General features: G+C 39.1%; 1 protein-coding gene across 5 annotated transcripts in view; it reads left to right on the plus strand.

Annotated features, from left to right (window-relative positions):
- grhl1 (grainyhead-like transcription factor 1) overlaps window positions 1–16,958 on the plus strand; it is a 101,228-nt gene that overhangs the window by 46,619 nt on the left and 37,651 nt on the right. For all 5 annotated transcript variants that reach the window (XM_048597494.1, XM_048597491.1, XM_048597493.1 and 2 more), the window contains one exon: window positions 3,147–3,241. In XM_048597494.1, coding sequence (XP_048453451.1) covers window positions 3,147–3,241 — 95 coding nt within the window. The remainder of the gene's footprint in view (window positions 1–3,146; window positions 3,242–16,958) is intronic.

Genomic DNA, 16,958 nt, shown 5'->3' on the forward strand with positions numbered 1-16,958 from the left:
TTTAAAGAAAGTCTATGACTTGGCCCATGAGACACTGACCTACCTGTATTGGGGCATCAACCAGCCCAAAGGTCCATGTTGCTCACAATGCTCTCTTTACAACTTTTACATCACCTCCACACTCTACATATCTTGACCATTCTATATTACAGCTGATAATTTTCTCTTTGCAATTGTTCTCTTTCTATTGCAAGTCCATCTCTTAATTGAAAGTAGCTTCATTCAAACTGTTGTATCATTCATGTTTGGAGGATTGAGGTAAACCTGACTTTGAATTTGGAAGTGGATTGTCTTGTAATGTCACCTTGTTATGCCTCTGAGCTACAAGATGCAGTGTGGATGGTAGTGTTATCATGAGCAAACTGCTCATTATGGTCTAGGTGTACATGACTCTGAGGTTTAATTGAGGGGAGTGGCAATAGTATCAGGTTGCAGTTCAGTGTGTCGTCTGGTGGCTTTGGTTGTGTTTTTATTTGGGTGGACTCAAGTGTGCATACCTTTTCCATTGGCCTTAAATTGTAAAGGGAACATTTTGCTAAGGCATTACTAACGATCATTGGCGAAAGCTCAGATGAAAGAATCTGATTATTTCAGTAGATGTTCTGAATTCTTTAGCCTGAGTGTACACACAATTTTCTTGGATTGGGTTCTTTTTCCACAGGTTAATGTAGGTACTTATCTGGCTACAACTTTCAGTAATCCAGCGTTATGCTGAGGTTGAATTTAATTCTGGAGGCTTGACTTGATGATCCTTCATAGCCAAAATTTCAAGGAGTTTGTCTAGTCATATTAACAAGGAAATTTGATGTAAGCAGACATATAAAGTCATACAACACAGAAACAGACCCTTCAATCCAACCAGTCAACGCCAACCATAATCCCAAAATAAATTAGTTTTATCTGCTGCGCTTGGCACATTTCGCCCCAGAATTTTTTTTCATGTACTTATCCAAATGTCATTTAAACGTTGTAACTGCACCTGCCTCTGCAAGTTCATTCCACACATGATCCACTCTGGGTAAAAAAATTGCCCCTCATGTCTTTTTTAAATCTTTCTCCTCTCACTTAAAGTATGCCCCCTAGTCTTGAAATTTCCTACCCTCAGGAAAAGACACCTGCCATTCACCTTATCTATACCCCTCATGATTTTATAAACCTCAACCTCCTCAACCTCCTACACCCCAGTGAAAAAAGTCCCAGCCTTTCCAGACTCTCCTTATAACTCAAACCCTCCATTCCTGGCAAAATCCTGGTAAATCTCTTCTGAACCCTCTCCAGTTTAATAATATCCTCCCAAAAGAGGGTAGACAGAACTGGACACAGTACTCCAGAAGGTGCCTGCCAACATCCTGTACAAGTCAACATAACGTGCCAACTCATATATTCAAAGGACTGAGCAATATATGCAAATTCCTTTCTTTCCTCCACTTAAACTGTTAAGTGGCAGTTTTATCTTGTAATCTAAAACCAGTTGCAAAGCTTTGATAATTATAGGATAGACATGGTTGGTTGTTATGCAAGACGTCAATGACTATTATTACATTTCCAAACTGATGAGTCTGGCTGAATGGATTTTTTTTAGCAGTTTCTCATGTGAAACCATAGATTGATTTCTCAACAGACCTTTACAGTTGAAGGCAAAAGTAAACACAAGAGAACTCTTTTTCTTTATCTTTCTGAGAGCCTTGGCAAAGGAATTACAGTAAAAAATAAAGAAGGATTCCAATTAGCATAGGTTCTGAGCACCAGTATTCAGAGTAAATGATCTCAACTTCTTAAATACAAGTTGCCAGTTTGTGAGGGGAGCACCTCTCTAGAGTGCTTGCAAAACAAGCAACACAGACAAGGAACTTCCCTTGACAACAGGTAATGTCTCATTTAGACAGTTAACGCCTCCTTGCCCCTAGTTCTCCCAAACTCCTAGGAAACCAAAACCTTGGAATAGATAGGCCCTCGGTTTGTAAAATTCTCAAGGACAATTTGTAATGGGTAATGCAGAGAGAAGACTGCTACCAGTCCAACTGCCAGAGTGCACCAATACTAGGGGACTACATGAAGCAATAAGATCAGTATGTAAATCAAATGGGCTCAGTGTAATGTAAAATATTACACAAGGGTGAACCAGACAAATTAACATTCTGTATAGAGATGTTAATTTCTATACAGAATGTATAGAACTGCAGATACAGGAGTCAGAGACAACAATAGTGTGGAACTGGAGGAACACAGCAGGCCAGGCAGCATCAGAGGAGCAGGAAAGTGACGTTTCGGGTCGGGACCCTTCTTCAGAAAATGAAGGGTCCTGACCCGAAGCGTCAACTTAACATTCTATATACCCCATCTTTACTTTTGTATTCTGTATGTCCAAAAGAAATGCATAGTCAGGTAAGTAGTAAGGAAAGAAAACAGAAATTGCTCAAAAAGCTGAGCAGGTCTAGCAGCATCTATAGAGAGAAATCAGAGTTAATGTTTTGAGTCAAGTGACCCTTCTTCAGTAAGTAGTAAGAAACTTTTTTTATGTATTTGTGCACATCCAGCTTCTGAAAGTGAAAAAGACTGGGGAGCTGCATTTTAATTATTGATTCTGTTCCCCTCAAGTCCTATATTTTTGGCAATGGTCAGTGGTTACAGGGTTGCTATTGGGCCAGCTTTCAATCCCAGATATTACTGAATTTACATTCACTATCTGCTATAAAGAGATTTGAACCCTGGCCTCCCCAGACTTCTGGATTACTAGTCCAGGGACATTGCCATTACATCACTGCCTCTCCCCTGACACTCCCTTCAGCTCATCTCCCTTGTTGATGGGAAGACAGATGGAATGAACACCTACGTTTTCACCTAGTAGGAATCAGATGTCACTGAGCAGTCGCCCTCCAGTAGAATGCATATGTGAGTTTTTTAAAGGGGCCACACAGCTATCAGGGATTGGTCCATGCTTTATGGTGTCAAAGGCAATGGCCACAAAATCCCAATTAGAGGTCATGACCTACGGTTTGGGAAGCCCTGATCTATATTTGAGTTTCTGTCTTGGGGTTGTGCTGTCGTGGGTGACTGCTTCTGTTTTTGCAGCTCAAGTTTAGATAGGCTTGGTAAAACTAATTTTTATTTAAAATGATCAGCCCCTTATTACTGTTTCCCTGCAGCTGATTACAAAGAAAGTTTCAACACAATTAGTAACATTGAAGAAATCGCTTACAACGCCATCTCTTTTACATGGGACATCAATGATGAAGCTAAGGTAGGACTGTATTCCTGCACTGCAGCACATTTCAATTTGTTTTAAGATGATTCTGTTTTCTCTAGTCAAGATGGCACAAACGTAAATATTTAGAACAAAAACAGAAAGTGCTGGAGAAACCTGGCAAGTCTGGCACCATCTGTGGAGAAGAAACAGAATTAATGATTCGAGTCCAAAGACTCTTCTATGTAACTGTTCCACAGTCTAAAGAAGAGTCTTTGGTTTCAAAGCGTTACCTTTGTTTCTCTCTCCACAGATGCATTTTCCGATTTTATTTCCAATTTCCAGCATCTGCAGCATTCTGCTTTTATTTGTATTTAAACTTGACTGGCCCTCTTAAATTGTTTCCACAATTTACTTTCTCCTTGGGTTCAAGCCCATCTGATCTTGAACATCTTGATTGCCTGTTGCCTCTTGGAGTCTGCTATAAGATCGATTTGGTCATTTCAGCCTGGTGGTTTGTGGCTGCCACTCTATATTGGAGTGTAATTTGGCAAACATTATCAGAAGAGGGATCTTCACTCTGAGAGAAATGTCTACTGCTGAATAGCAGCAGCGGCTATGATACCTCACCAGCAAGGATCATCATGAGCAATTCATTAACAACGTTTTAAAGTTTCTAATTGAAATGTTTGTAATGGATTGGGAAAAAAAAGTGCATTTATCTCAGACAAGCTGAGCTCTTTTGTCAATCAAATTTGCAGGAGCAACTGCATTTACTAACATCAGGATGTGTAAAATGAACAGCTGTGGCCATGCAGATGAGCCTGAGTAATGCCATTCAGGAGTCTTTAACTGATAATTATGTTTTTTTAATGTCCATGTGCCTTGAGTAAATAACTATTCTATGAATTCTGTTTTTTTTTAATTTGACCTAGGTGAAAGGTCAAAATCTACGGTGCAGGGCAGTGTGAAAATAATGAGCAGAGGCATTTCCATTTGTGTAATCCTTTCTTACATACTCCAGCAGCATCTTGAAATGTTTCATGTGCAATGAGTTACTTTGAACAGGTTTTGGTGGGCAAGAATGGGCTGATGCATGAGGCCCTGATCTGATTCTTGGCTTCTTGATCAGTGGAAGAACTGATCTCCCTTCCAGAGAATTATTTACACTTTCATGTGCTGATGTAGATTTGACACCAGATTAAACGGGTAGTATTTAGTACCATTATCTTGTGACTGATTTTGTTCCTGGTGGGCTTACAGATCAACATGCCTACAAGAGCTACCATTAAGTTGTGTCTAAAATGCAGATGTAATGCATCCAAATTGGAACCTGCTGCACACATCCTGGCTTGATGCTAGAAGGATGCAGGGGCTGAGTTGGCAGAGTACAGCTCCCTTGACTCCTCCTCGCCCTTCAATTAATAATTCACTTCATTAACAGCCCATAACAAGGAAGCAGATTTAATTTTGAAACAATAGGGAGAATTGAGATTAGGATACGGCCCCTAACTTCTCTCCTTGCCTTTTATTTTCTCCTGTCCCCTCCTTTTTTTTTACAGAGCACTTAAAAGAAAGGTTTCATTAAAACAGCACTTTTGCAGTTAAGTTGAATGCTAGAACTTGAAAGAAATGGTTTAGTCAGCGTCTGCAGAAATAAGTTAATGCTCTGGATGGAGACCCTCCCAGAGAATTATTTACACTTTCATGTGCTGATGTAGATTCGACACCAGATTAAATAGATAGTATTTAGTACCATTATCTTGTAAAGTGGAGGGGCACCAGGCCCAGTGTACTGGACCTTTTGTACAGGCTGTCCACAGGCAAACAGTACTGTTGACTTTGGAGTGCAATGATTGTTGATTTTTTAGACAGATACAGCAGCTATTTGGTGCAATACAAGATCCTACAAACAAATTAAAGACCAATTAGTCTGTTTTTCGTGGTATTGTTTGGGTGGGGGGGGGGCGGGGGGGGGGGGGGGGGACTGAGTGGAATATGGATCAGAACAGTTTCCTGTTGCTCCTTCAGTGCCATACAATCGTTATTACTCATCTGTGAAAATGGACAGCTTCTAGAGTCTCAGGGAAACTAGCTTTGACAATGCAGTATTTTCTCAGATTCTGTATTTCGGGCTGTTCATCTCAGCTGGGTGCTCAAGATCCATTGAGTTAAACCTAGAGGTGAGAATACTACCAAGCAAAATAAGTTGCCGTTAAAGTTGGCTTGTCCAATTGTAATTGGGTAAATGCTACAAGCATTTCTCTTACGATATTGCTTATGTTGCCATGTGCTAAGTTAGACTGTAAAATATAGGAACAGAATTAGGCCATTCGGCCCATTGAGTCTACTCCGCCATTTGATCATGGCTGCTATGTTTCTCAACCGTATTCTCCTGCCTTCTCCCTGTAACCCTTGATTTCCTTACTAATCAAAAACATATCTAAATACACTCAATGACTCAGTAATCACACGATTATTTTGCTGTGCAATGCACAATGTATTTATTATTCTATTGCTGTGGTAGAACAGTGTTTAAATTTCACTATTCCTGAAAGATCAAATATATATATTTGCTGCAAATTAATGCAGTTTATGATTGATTGTTCTTTTGCTGAATAAAGTTTGTTGGTTGGAATATTCTCACTGTTCTTTCTTGAATTAGAGAAAAAGCCTACTTGGATGCTTTCTTGTAATGCCTGAAGTGCAGTGAATACTCTGAAAACTTTAAATGATTAGAAATATACGATTAGAAATATATGATGGAATATGCAGTTTGTAGGACAACTATGAAAGTGTGCGTGAGCTGGTATGCCCACATCACAGCAAGACTAGGAGGGGTGCTTTATAAAATGGAAAATGATAGCACAAGATGAAGTCATCTTACCCTTGTCTATTGGCACTATAACCTTGCCCATTTTTTCGTGTAGGTTTTTTTTTGACTGTGTGTGTGTGTGTACACAGCTATCCCACATTTAAACATTCCTTAAAAACATAGTTCCAAATGAAAACTCATTAAACAAAAATCATTTTCCCTGAAGAAAATATGTAATAAGATGGGCTCCACTTCTGACTTGCAACATTTTGGATTAAAAACCTATTTTTATGCATTAAACACAGACATGCGAAGTAACAAAAGATTGTAAAAAATGTTTTTCAATATGTGACATGGGAAGGCACTTGCTTTATGAACTAGCATTTAAAGTATGGTGGAGATTGAAGATTAGTTGTGAGTTTGCAGAAGAATTATCTGATTTAATAGCCAACAAGTAAACTGGTCCACTTCTTCAAAGATACACAGTGATATAGTTTTATTTTACTTTTTAAAAATAAAGTTGGACAAATTTGTAGTTAAAAATAATGCTGTGAGAACCTATGTTAAAAATATTTTTATTTGCTGCAAAGGCATATATTAAGATGTGCGATGCTGCATAGTATGCTATGATGTACAATGTGTAGTTGCGTCATCGGCATAGAGTTGTACAGCACGGAAACAGACCCTTTAGTCCAACTCATCCATGACAACTAGATATCCTAAATTAATCTAGTCCCATTTGCCAGCATTTGGCCCACATCCCTCTAAACCCTTCCTATTCATATACCCATCCAGATGCCTTTTAAATGTTGTAATTGTACCTGCCTCCACCACTTCCTGTGACAGCTCATTACATACACACCACTCTCTGCATGAAAACATTTCTCCTTAGGTCCCTTTTAAATCTCTCCCCTCTCAGCTTAAACCTATGCCGTCTTATTTTGGACTCCGCTACTCTGGGAAAAAGACTTTTGCATTGTAATGATAAATGCCTGCATTACATTGTATATAGTTTAATAGAAAATTATAAAATGAAAATGAAAAGTACAGTGAAAAATTAGTTTATAATGTTGATTAATCATAACTTACTAACTGTGCAAAATTGAGGTCCATAACTAGTTGTAAAAATATTCATATACGGACAACATATTGTGTTAAGGTGCTGTAAGTAGAACATAGCTCTATATGTGTGTATCATCTTTTATTTTAGAAAGATATCTGCCTGTTTTCTTAGAACACATGGATAGATCAGTGCTTTGCAGCTCAGAAAAGCTCTGGTAAATTGTAGCAGTGCTTTTGATTGAACCTGGCAGATTTCAGCTCAAATCACTGTGTGCTCAATGGCCCTTATTTCCCCCAACTGAGTTTAGTTGTTTTGCTGAATTGAATATCTTTCGTCATAGTTGGATTTAATTTTTGTGCATGTGGGATGAAGACCTCCAAAGTCAGCCAGTTAATAAACTCAATCTTGATGTACTAGTGATGCATGAGTTTTTATATCCAGTTTTTATATTTTTATGTTTATCCACTGCCAAATAATTCTGACCTGAAAATACTGCCACTTGGAGCCTCATAAACTGGTCAGTGTATTGCATTTACTCTGGTTTTATTTTGCCATTTTTTTTCCAAAACTTCTATGTGCGCTATAGCTGGATGAACAAAACAAATTGTCATTTGTTCAAACTAAATTGTTGTTTAACTGCTTGAGGGTGGTAAAAGGAATGCTATCATTGTAGGGTCTGCTTGACTGGTCTTTGTGTGATTGCTATTGAATCAGATTCGCATTGAACAAAGTCACCTGCAGCATTGCGGCCCTTTGTGTTTCAATTTGTAGCTTTTATTGAAATAAGGGCAATTAAAACTTTTTTTTTAAAAACGCCTCCAGAATCTCTTGTTACTCAGACTTGTTGAAATTATCAAATAAAAATGGGTGTGTTTGTGGTTTCTGAGAAATGAAAGACACTTTGGTTCGTTGGAAGGTAATAAGAGAACAGTAAATAATAAAATAAAGATTGTGGTTTTTAAAGGGGCTTTAATGCTTTACAAAACAAAACAACTCAATCTGCAAACATGGGTGTACATGATGTTAATGTAAGTAGACTATCACATGTCTTGGAGCCAAGAGACCTATTAAAATAACAGTGCAAGCTAGCTATAACTGCCAAAGGAATGGGTGGAAAAGTTTAAACAGAATGTACAGTGAGGCTTTTAAATTTTCATTTAACACAATTAATGGAGTCAGTATGGGCATTTAATATCGGGAGTTTCATTTTTAATGTTGTTTTGCATCAGGTCTGACAACTTGTATAACGTCATCTTTTTATCTGTCATGACAAGAAAGGAGAGGCCATCCTTCTACATGGATTGCCAAGGGAAAGTCTGGTTGTGATGTTTGACTAGAAATTGCACTTTTTAGGGTTCACAACTACTACAATGAAGTTTTAGTCTGTCAAGAAACTCAGATGAAAAGAAGCAGCATTTCAAAGCAAATTTTTTAAAAACTATTGAACATTGCTTAGTTGGGAGCCAGCCAGGGATTGGTCAATAGTCGATGTTCTTTGTTGGTATAGTCCATATGTTAATATTTTATACGAACACTGTGAAAAGTGCAATATTAACTCTAAAGAGAGGACTTCTGTTCAGCTATCTACCGGTTGATCCCTGTGTAACATTAGCACACACAGGGTTCTAAGTATGCACGAAACTTCCATTGAAAAAAGGCTCTGGTAATGTATCCTTTTCTAAAAATTGTTTGTGTTTGCAATATCTATGGTCTAGTTTAGAAAAAATACTGAGCCTTCAGATATTCCAGAAACCTCAGCTGTCATGAAACGCAATTGAAGATTATTTAAGTTTCCTTGGACAACGTTCTGTTTAGTGTTTAGAATCATTTGAAAAAGCTTAACATGGGCAAGGAATGAGTTGGGGGGAGGGGGAGTGAGGGGAGTGCAGGGTTGTGTGTGGGGAGTAAAGGGATAAAAATGTAGAAGGGAAATAGAGTCAGTGTAAATGCCTTGTGTGAGGATTTTGCAACTAATTTCCTATGGAAGTAGTTGGAAAAACATTACTTTAAAGTATTTTTAAAGCGGATGTTTTTAAAGCATAATCCTAGGCTGTGCCTGCCATAATCGCTGGGGCTAATAAGCAAATCATTATATCATCTGAGCTTCCAGTGAAAATCCACACCTAAAATTAAGATTCATTTGTCTTCAATCAGCACAGACCAGATGAGAATTCATTCTTTGGATGGCTAGATTGACCAAACCCTGGCTCCTTCCACCTTACCGAATAAGAACCAAATCCCAGTTGGTGCACAGAACAGTAATTGTAAAAAAAAACTTTTAAATCACTTTTAGCAAAGGCTGCAAAGGAGCAGGTTATGTCTTGGGCAAGAAATTCAACAGAATTTATGCCCTAGCCAAAAGGTTTTAAATATGATGGCAAATTATATAGATCAGGCTTTTAGTCTCTTGATTATAGAAGATTAAGAGATGATCTAATTGTTCAACTTGAGAGGCTTAAAGAACTCAATAGATTAGAGAGAAAGTAATTTTTCTTTCCCAACCCACCCCTATGCCCAAAAAGACTGTTGAGGCTGGCTGAACCGATAGTTTTGGCATTATGATTGATAGGTTTTTGTTGGTATGAGCATTCACCAACCATCTCCCTGTATATTTGCATCATTAAGCTCCTTACCCCAACAGCAATGCGGTACACTCTGTTTTTCAAGAGAGTGGAGTTTAGCCAGGTAAACAAGATGCTTACTAGCATACGGCTTCTGGAACCCAAACTATAACGGAGCTGGAATAAAATTGGTTTTGAAAAGGAAAAAAAACTAAACTGCTGTGAAGCTTTAGAAAAAAATACAGCATATTTAGAACATAGAACATACGTTTTATGAAAATACAGAAACCGTGACTTGAGATTTTGATAAAAGCATTGTAAAGTTGAAAAATTTGTTTGTAGAGCCTAGCATTTGTAATAATCAGGCAATTCTGTGTTTTACAGGCACTTGAGCTTACAGCAGGTAGAAAAGACTTGTTCATTGAGCTTGAGAGGTCTCCCTGCCATACAGATAAAAGCAAAAACAAAAATAGGCATTTGAGCACGTGCTTTAGATCCTTTGCATAAGGCAAATAACTCCTTTTGGAAGCCCCCATTGCAAGATTGATTCCCTAAGTCAGAAAGAGAATATCTCCTGGATGCACATTCAAACCATGTGGGCTACTGGAGGACCTGGTCCCACCAATAGTAACTACTTTCACCCCCCCTCCCTCCATACCCAGTCCTTCCCAGTCTTCCACTCCCTCCCCATTAGCCTTCTTTTTAATGAGTTACCTGAAGGAACAACAGCTCTGGCTCACTCCTTTTGTTATTATACCAAATTGGGTGGTTTTGAGCCTTACGTTCCAGCATGATTGACAGTGATGAACACGATAGTAGGGCATTCAGAATTTCATTTCTGTTGACGTGATACTACATGCATTGGCTTTAGTGGCCTTTTTCTTCTTATTGACATTCAGAACAAATTATTTCATTAGAATGTGTTCTTTTCAAATCCTTTTTATTTACAACTGTGGGAAAAACTGAGTTTGGTTTTGCAGTGGCAATTGCTTCACCTTGAACATTAAAAAACTTAAAAGCCATGAATGCAATAAAAAATGTAATTTCTTTGCCTCAGTTGGGTGTGTAAAATGATTTTTAGTCTTATTTTTGGATCAACATTTTTAATTCACATTAGTGTATATAGGACAACTTATCCCTACAAGTAATAAACACAAGGAACACACACCCAGTTGTTTAAATATTTATGCCAACATTCACTCAAAAACAGGTTATCTTGCATTTACATGTTAGTAGCATTCAGATTTCACAAGTGCCAGGCATCTGTTACGAAAGAAAATCTAACAAGCTCCACTCAACATCCAACAGTGGCATCATTGTTGAATCACCCACCATCATCCTAAAAGTCAGAATTGACCAGGAATATAATTTGACAAACATGTTTTCCTTCCACTGAAAGGAAGCTGTTGAAATGATTTTCAACTTGAGCATGTGGGGACTAAACTGTAAAGTCCCCAGAAATGGGCATCAAGATGCAAGATGAGCTCCTGTTGGATGAAGTGCGAATGGCTTTTCAGCTTAGTGCAGCCTGCACGTTTAACTTTGTTGCTACATACGACCAAGATTAACTGTGTTGTTCATTGGCTGTAGGCCTCAGCAGCAGCCCAAAATCCTAAACTGGTAGGAACTGTTAATGCTAGTATGCACCTCATAATGGGGAGGAGGATCCTTGACAACCTTGCAATTGTGTCATTGAGCTGCACATCACTGGGTATAAATACCAGAATGTGGGCAACATTAGAACAGTCTAGAAGGAGCAGTTGGTAAGGCACACCTCTGAAAGTCACACAGAGGACACTGGACATAATACTCGTGGCAGATATTGCATTTTGGTACAACAAACAGAGGTAAGACTTATACAATTAACAGTAGGGCCTTGGATAATGTTGTAGAGCTGAGGGACCTGGGGTTCAGGAACATAATTCTTTAAAACTTGCGTCACATATAGACAGGGTGGTTAAAAACGCATTTAGCACACTTGCCTTCATTGCTCAGTCCTTTGAGTATAGGAGTTGGAAAGTCATATTGAGGTAGTACAGGACATTGGTGAGGCCTCTTCTGGAATATTGTGTCCAGTTCTGGTCACCCAGTTATAGGAAAGATATTATTAAGCTGGAGAGGGTTCAGAATGATGTTGCCAAGTATGGAAGGTTTGAGTTTTAAAGAAAGGCTGGATAGACTGGGAAGGAGTGAAGGAGGTTGAGAGGTGACCTTATGGAAGTTTATAAAATAATGAGGGGTATAGATAGGGTTAATGGTAGTTGTCTTTTCCCTAGGATGGGGGATTTCAAGACTAAGGGAACACATTTTTAAGGTGAGAGGAGAGAGATTTAAAAAAGACATGAGGGGCAAAGTTTTAACATGGAGGGCGGTCTGTGGTCCTGGGGAAGTGGTGGATGTGGGCACAATTACGTTTAAAAGACATTTGGATAAGCACATGAATAGGAAACGTTTGGAGGGATATGGGCCAAACATAGGCAGATGGGACTAGTTTAGTTTGGGATTATGTTTGGCATGGGCTAGTTGGACCAAAGGGCCTATTTCCGCGCTGTGTGACTATGACTCTATAAGATACATTAATGCAACTGTTTCGTCACCTATGGTCAGACACCAAATGAAAACTGAGTAAGTGAAATCCCTTTTCGTTCTGGAAAAGAGCAGAGTTGATGTGGTGCTGCCAAAGTAAGTGATCTGCGGGCTGTCAATGCGAATTTGAATAACCCAACAATTACAGCAAAGCCGCATACTTAGCTTTGGCAATAAAGAATGAAATGAGGTTAGCTCTCTTTTGAATAGAGTCACAGCGATCACCCCATGTAACATTGGCCAGAAACCTGAGTTGTTGCAGATATTTCCAGTGTAGACCTGGAAGGAGCCAAATGCAAAAATGTCTATCACCACAATCATTGACAGGTGCATATCTGGGAGTAATTATTTGCTGCAGAAGCCTTTAAAAATGCAAAAATTCCTTTGTTGCTTGCCACACTCTGTAGACCTTTGCAACTTCCTTCTATGGTTTTGTTTTGAGTAGTTGTATAATTGAAGTAAAAGCCAGAAGAAATTAATCAGCAACAAACCAAATTGTTGATGAGCCCTTTTTAAATCATGCTAGCGGTGATCTGCTGTCAACCACGTGTTCAACTGTGTGAGACTGAGAGAGTTTCAGTTGAAGTATTTAAGTGTGAAGTATCAGTTCAGTATTGCAGGCTGATTGTTGTCATGATCAGTCAGCTCTACATCTGTTAGAAATTCAGTGAGCACACTAGTATTCTTATAATATGGCATCTGGTACAATTTGCTCCATGTGATTATGTGTGTCACAGATACATTTTGGAGCTTTGTTGGCATTTCTAGGCAAGACCTGTTTCTCAGTCCACGTGTCTTTATTTTGTCATTGGAAAATCTCCAACAAACATACCTGCACAGATCTATCTAGTTGTACCTGAATAGAAAGTGAGCGACCTCCTCATGCAAGCCAAATTTTACTTTGAGAAAACAGTCCTAAATGCTGGCATGCCAGAATAAATTACCGAAACAGAATATTAAGCAACCTTATGGATATGTTTTTAGAATACCCATTGTAGTGAAACTGCAACAGAACTTTGCGTGTCTTGACATGCACTTTTCTACTCTGAATGAGTAATGTGAAAAGTATGGAGAAATGGTGACGCAGTGCAGATATCTCTGGGCTAATAATCCAGGGACCCAGGCTAATGGTTTGGAGATGTGGGTACACATCCCACCATGGCAGATGGTGGAACTTGAATTCAATTAGTAAATCTGAAATTATGCCTCACTATCGCTGGGTCAAAATCCTGGAATTCCCTCCCTAAGGGCATTGGGAGTCAACCCATAACAGGTGGACTGCAGCAGTTCAAGAAGGCAGCTCACCACCACCTTCTCAAGGGCAACTAGGGATGGGCAAGAAATGCTGGCCAGCCAGTGACTCCCAAGTCCCTTGAGTGAATAAAAAAAGCTAGTGCAATGGTGTCCATGAAACCACTATGAATGTCTCGTTAAAAAAAATCCGCTTCATAAATGTGTTTTCAAGAATGAAAATCTGCTAATCTTACCTCATCTGGCCTCTATATGACTGCGATCCATAGGATGTGGTTAACCCTCAGATTAATCATGATCTTATTGAACGTTGGAGGAGGCTTGAGGGGCCAAATGACCTACTGACCTTCTTTCTATAGTAACCGAACTGGAGCAGCCATATACCATGACCTGCTCTCATAGGCAGATACTGGGTATCTGCAGCAAGTTACTCACTTCCTGTCTTCTCAAAGCCTGAACACCATCTCCAAGACACAAGTCAGGAGTGTGATGAAGTACTTCCACTTTCCTGAATAGATTTAGTTCCAACAACTCCAGAAACTCAATAACCTCCAGGACAAAGCATTCCACTTGATTGATAGCCCTCTACATCTTCAACATTCATTCCCTCCACAACAAATGTACAGTGGCAGTCATATATACCATCTACAAGATGAACGCAACAACGCACCCAGACTCTTTCAAAAACATCTTCCAAATCCTATCACTTTGAAGGACAAGGGTGGCAGATACATCGAAAAACCAGCACCTGCAAGTTATCATCCAGGCCACTCACCATCCTAACATGGAATTATATAAGTTTTTTGCCTGTCACTGGCTCATAATCTTGGCACTTTCTTTCTAACAGCACTATAGGTATCCCTACACACCCCTGAATGCAGCAATTCAAGTAGGCAGTTCACCACCAACTTCTAGATTTAAATTTAGATTTAGACTTAGCCTTTATTGTCAAGTGTGGTCAAGTGCAAAAGTACAGAAGTACAGTGAAAAGTTTTTAATCTCACCACACACGGTACCATCTTAGGTACAAGTACCTAGGTACAAAAAGCAATAACTTCTGGCATAGCCTGTGTCACCTACAGTCCATGAACTACTAGAAACAATGGTTCAAATATCATGGATCCAAATGGCTTTTCATTGGCATCATTTGTATTTTCTGTCCACATGTTCCTCTTGCAGAAGGTCTTGCCCAACACCTTGGAGACCGACTCTAAAATACTTACTTGCTTTACAGTTCACACAATTCACGTGTTTGCTTTTCATGAGGATGAACTTTTATATATATATTTTTTATATATATTATATATATGTGGCTAGTACTGCTTGTCAACCATTGCATTTTATGGACAATTTGATTGTTTCCGTCTTCACTGATCCTTTACAAATTTCAACACAATTGTTAAATGTATATTCATGTAGCTCCTCAGCAAGCAGTAGCTCACCTTCAGAAAGAAAGCACTACAGATGCAGGAAAACTGGAAACAAAAACAATGTTGGGAAACACTTCGTGTCAGGTAGCACCTGTGGTGCATCCAGAGAGAAGTTAGCATTGCAGGTGTGGTTCAGATGTCAGAATAGGTGAGTTCTGATGATGGATCTGCACCTGAAACTTCAATTTTTTTCCTTTAGATGCTGACAGACCTGAGTGTTTGCAGCATTTTCTATTTCTGTTTCCAAGACTCAACTTTCTCCTCCTCCCCCTCCTACTCCTCACTGCATGTCTCGTCTTGAGTGAAGCTGTAATGCCCTCAGTATATCCTTCCCCAGTTCTAGCAGATTGCTCTCTATTATGACAATTAACCCTGCAAATTTTGAGTTAAATGAGAATTGCAATGTTCTTGCTTAACGTTATCCACATCCGGTGAATGCAGGAAGAAAATCTATTTGGAATAGCAAGGCTTTTCTTACTTCGGATTTTACACACAGTTGTGAAAGACTTGCATGTTGCTTGGCAACAGAACATCCCTGAGGTGTGGTCAAGGACATACAGACATGTTTTATTTGAGCAGTGGTGTCTCTCACTAATAAGGAAATTAAAATTCCATGCCCTCCTAATTAAAAAGGATACTGAAGATAAGAAAATCACAAGGTAATTTCCTATTTCAAATTTTTGGACTAAAAAAAACATTGTCATACGATTAATGTTGATTGCAAGGAATGAGGAAATTTTCACAAACACAGGTTTCTTAGAAAATGAATCTGGCCATACTTGTGAAATTTATAAAAGTAAAGCATTACTTTTTTTTGTTATTTCAGGAAATGTTTTGTGTTTTTTTTTGAAAATTTTCCCTCGGTCCAATACAGCACTCCCCAGCTGAGAGGACAGACTCAGCCCTTCAAAATATCATGCAGTTATTATACAGAGAATGTGCAAAACTGTGATGACCTCGTAAGACTGTGTGTTGGCAAAGCAAAGGAAGTTCGTGGCCAGCTTCAGCTTGTAAAAATCTACCGAATGCCCTCTGCAAAGTAAACAAGATAATAATCTGGAAAAATTAGTAGCACCTTCATAGAGAACCAATAGCAGCTTGCTGACGTTTTCATTCAGGAGATCCAAAGGAGGTTTACAGTAATGATCCTGGGGATGAAGGGCTTGTCAAATGAGGAGTGGATGAGGACTCTAGGTCTGGACTTCATGGAGTTTAGAAGGATGAGGGGGATTTCACTGAAAACACAATACAGCGAGGCCTGGATAGAATGGACGTGGAGAAGATGTTTCCACAAGTAGGAGAGACTAGGACCCGAGGGCACAGACTCAGAGTGAAGGAACGACCCTTTAGAACTGAGATGAGGAGGAGTTTCTTCAGCCAGAAGGTAGTGAATCTGTGGAACCCATTGCCGCAGAGGGCTGTGGAGGCTAAATCATTGAGTGTCTTTAATACAGAGATTGATAGGTTTTTGATTAGTAAGGGGATCAAGGGTTACAGGGCAAAGGCAGGAGAATGGATTTGAGATACATATCAGCCATGATCGAATGGTGGAGCAGCCTCAATGCGCCAAATGGCCTAATTATTCTCCTATGTCTTATGCTCTTGAAATTAACTGTTCTCCCTAAGTGATTCAGGCTTTGGGTGAGTAACTTTGAATTTGACATTGGCTGTCAAGTGAAAAAAAAGATTGGATTCCGTTGTAGTTTCATTGGTGAATTTTGTGGAGTTTTGCAATAAAATCACCCTGTTATTCCTAGGAACTGGTAGCATCCACCACCCAGATGTAATCTACATAAATCATACTTTGTGTTGTTGTAGTTATTTTTATTGTGTTTCAACACTAGTTTTGAACTTATCTGGAGTTGTGAATCCAGTTTGCCTATACCTCACCCTGGTGTTATCTGTTGCCAATCAGAGGATAATAATTTCCTAAACAATGAAAATACCAGAAACGCAAAGGATAAAGAACTGCTGAATGCTTGGTTGATGATTGGACCTGTTCTAAAAGTAAATTATGCTGGCTGGATACAGAACTTGTGGAACCTGATTGATTAATTATCTGAGATAA

Source organism: Rhincodon typus, chromosome 5 (genome assembly GCF_021869965.1).
Source record: "Rhincodon typus isolate 14 chromosome 5, sRhiTyp1.1, whole genome shotgun sequence".
NCBI classification, from domain to species: Eukaryota; Metazoa; Chordata; class Chondrichthyes; order Orectolobiformes; family Rhincodontidae; genus Rhincodon; species Rhincodon typus.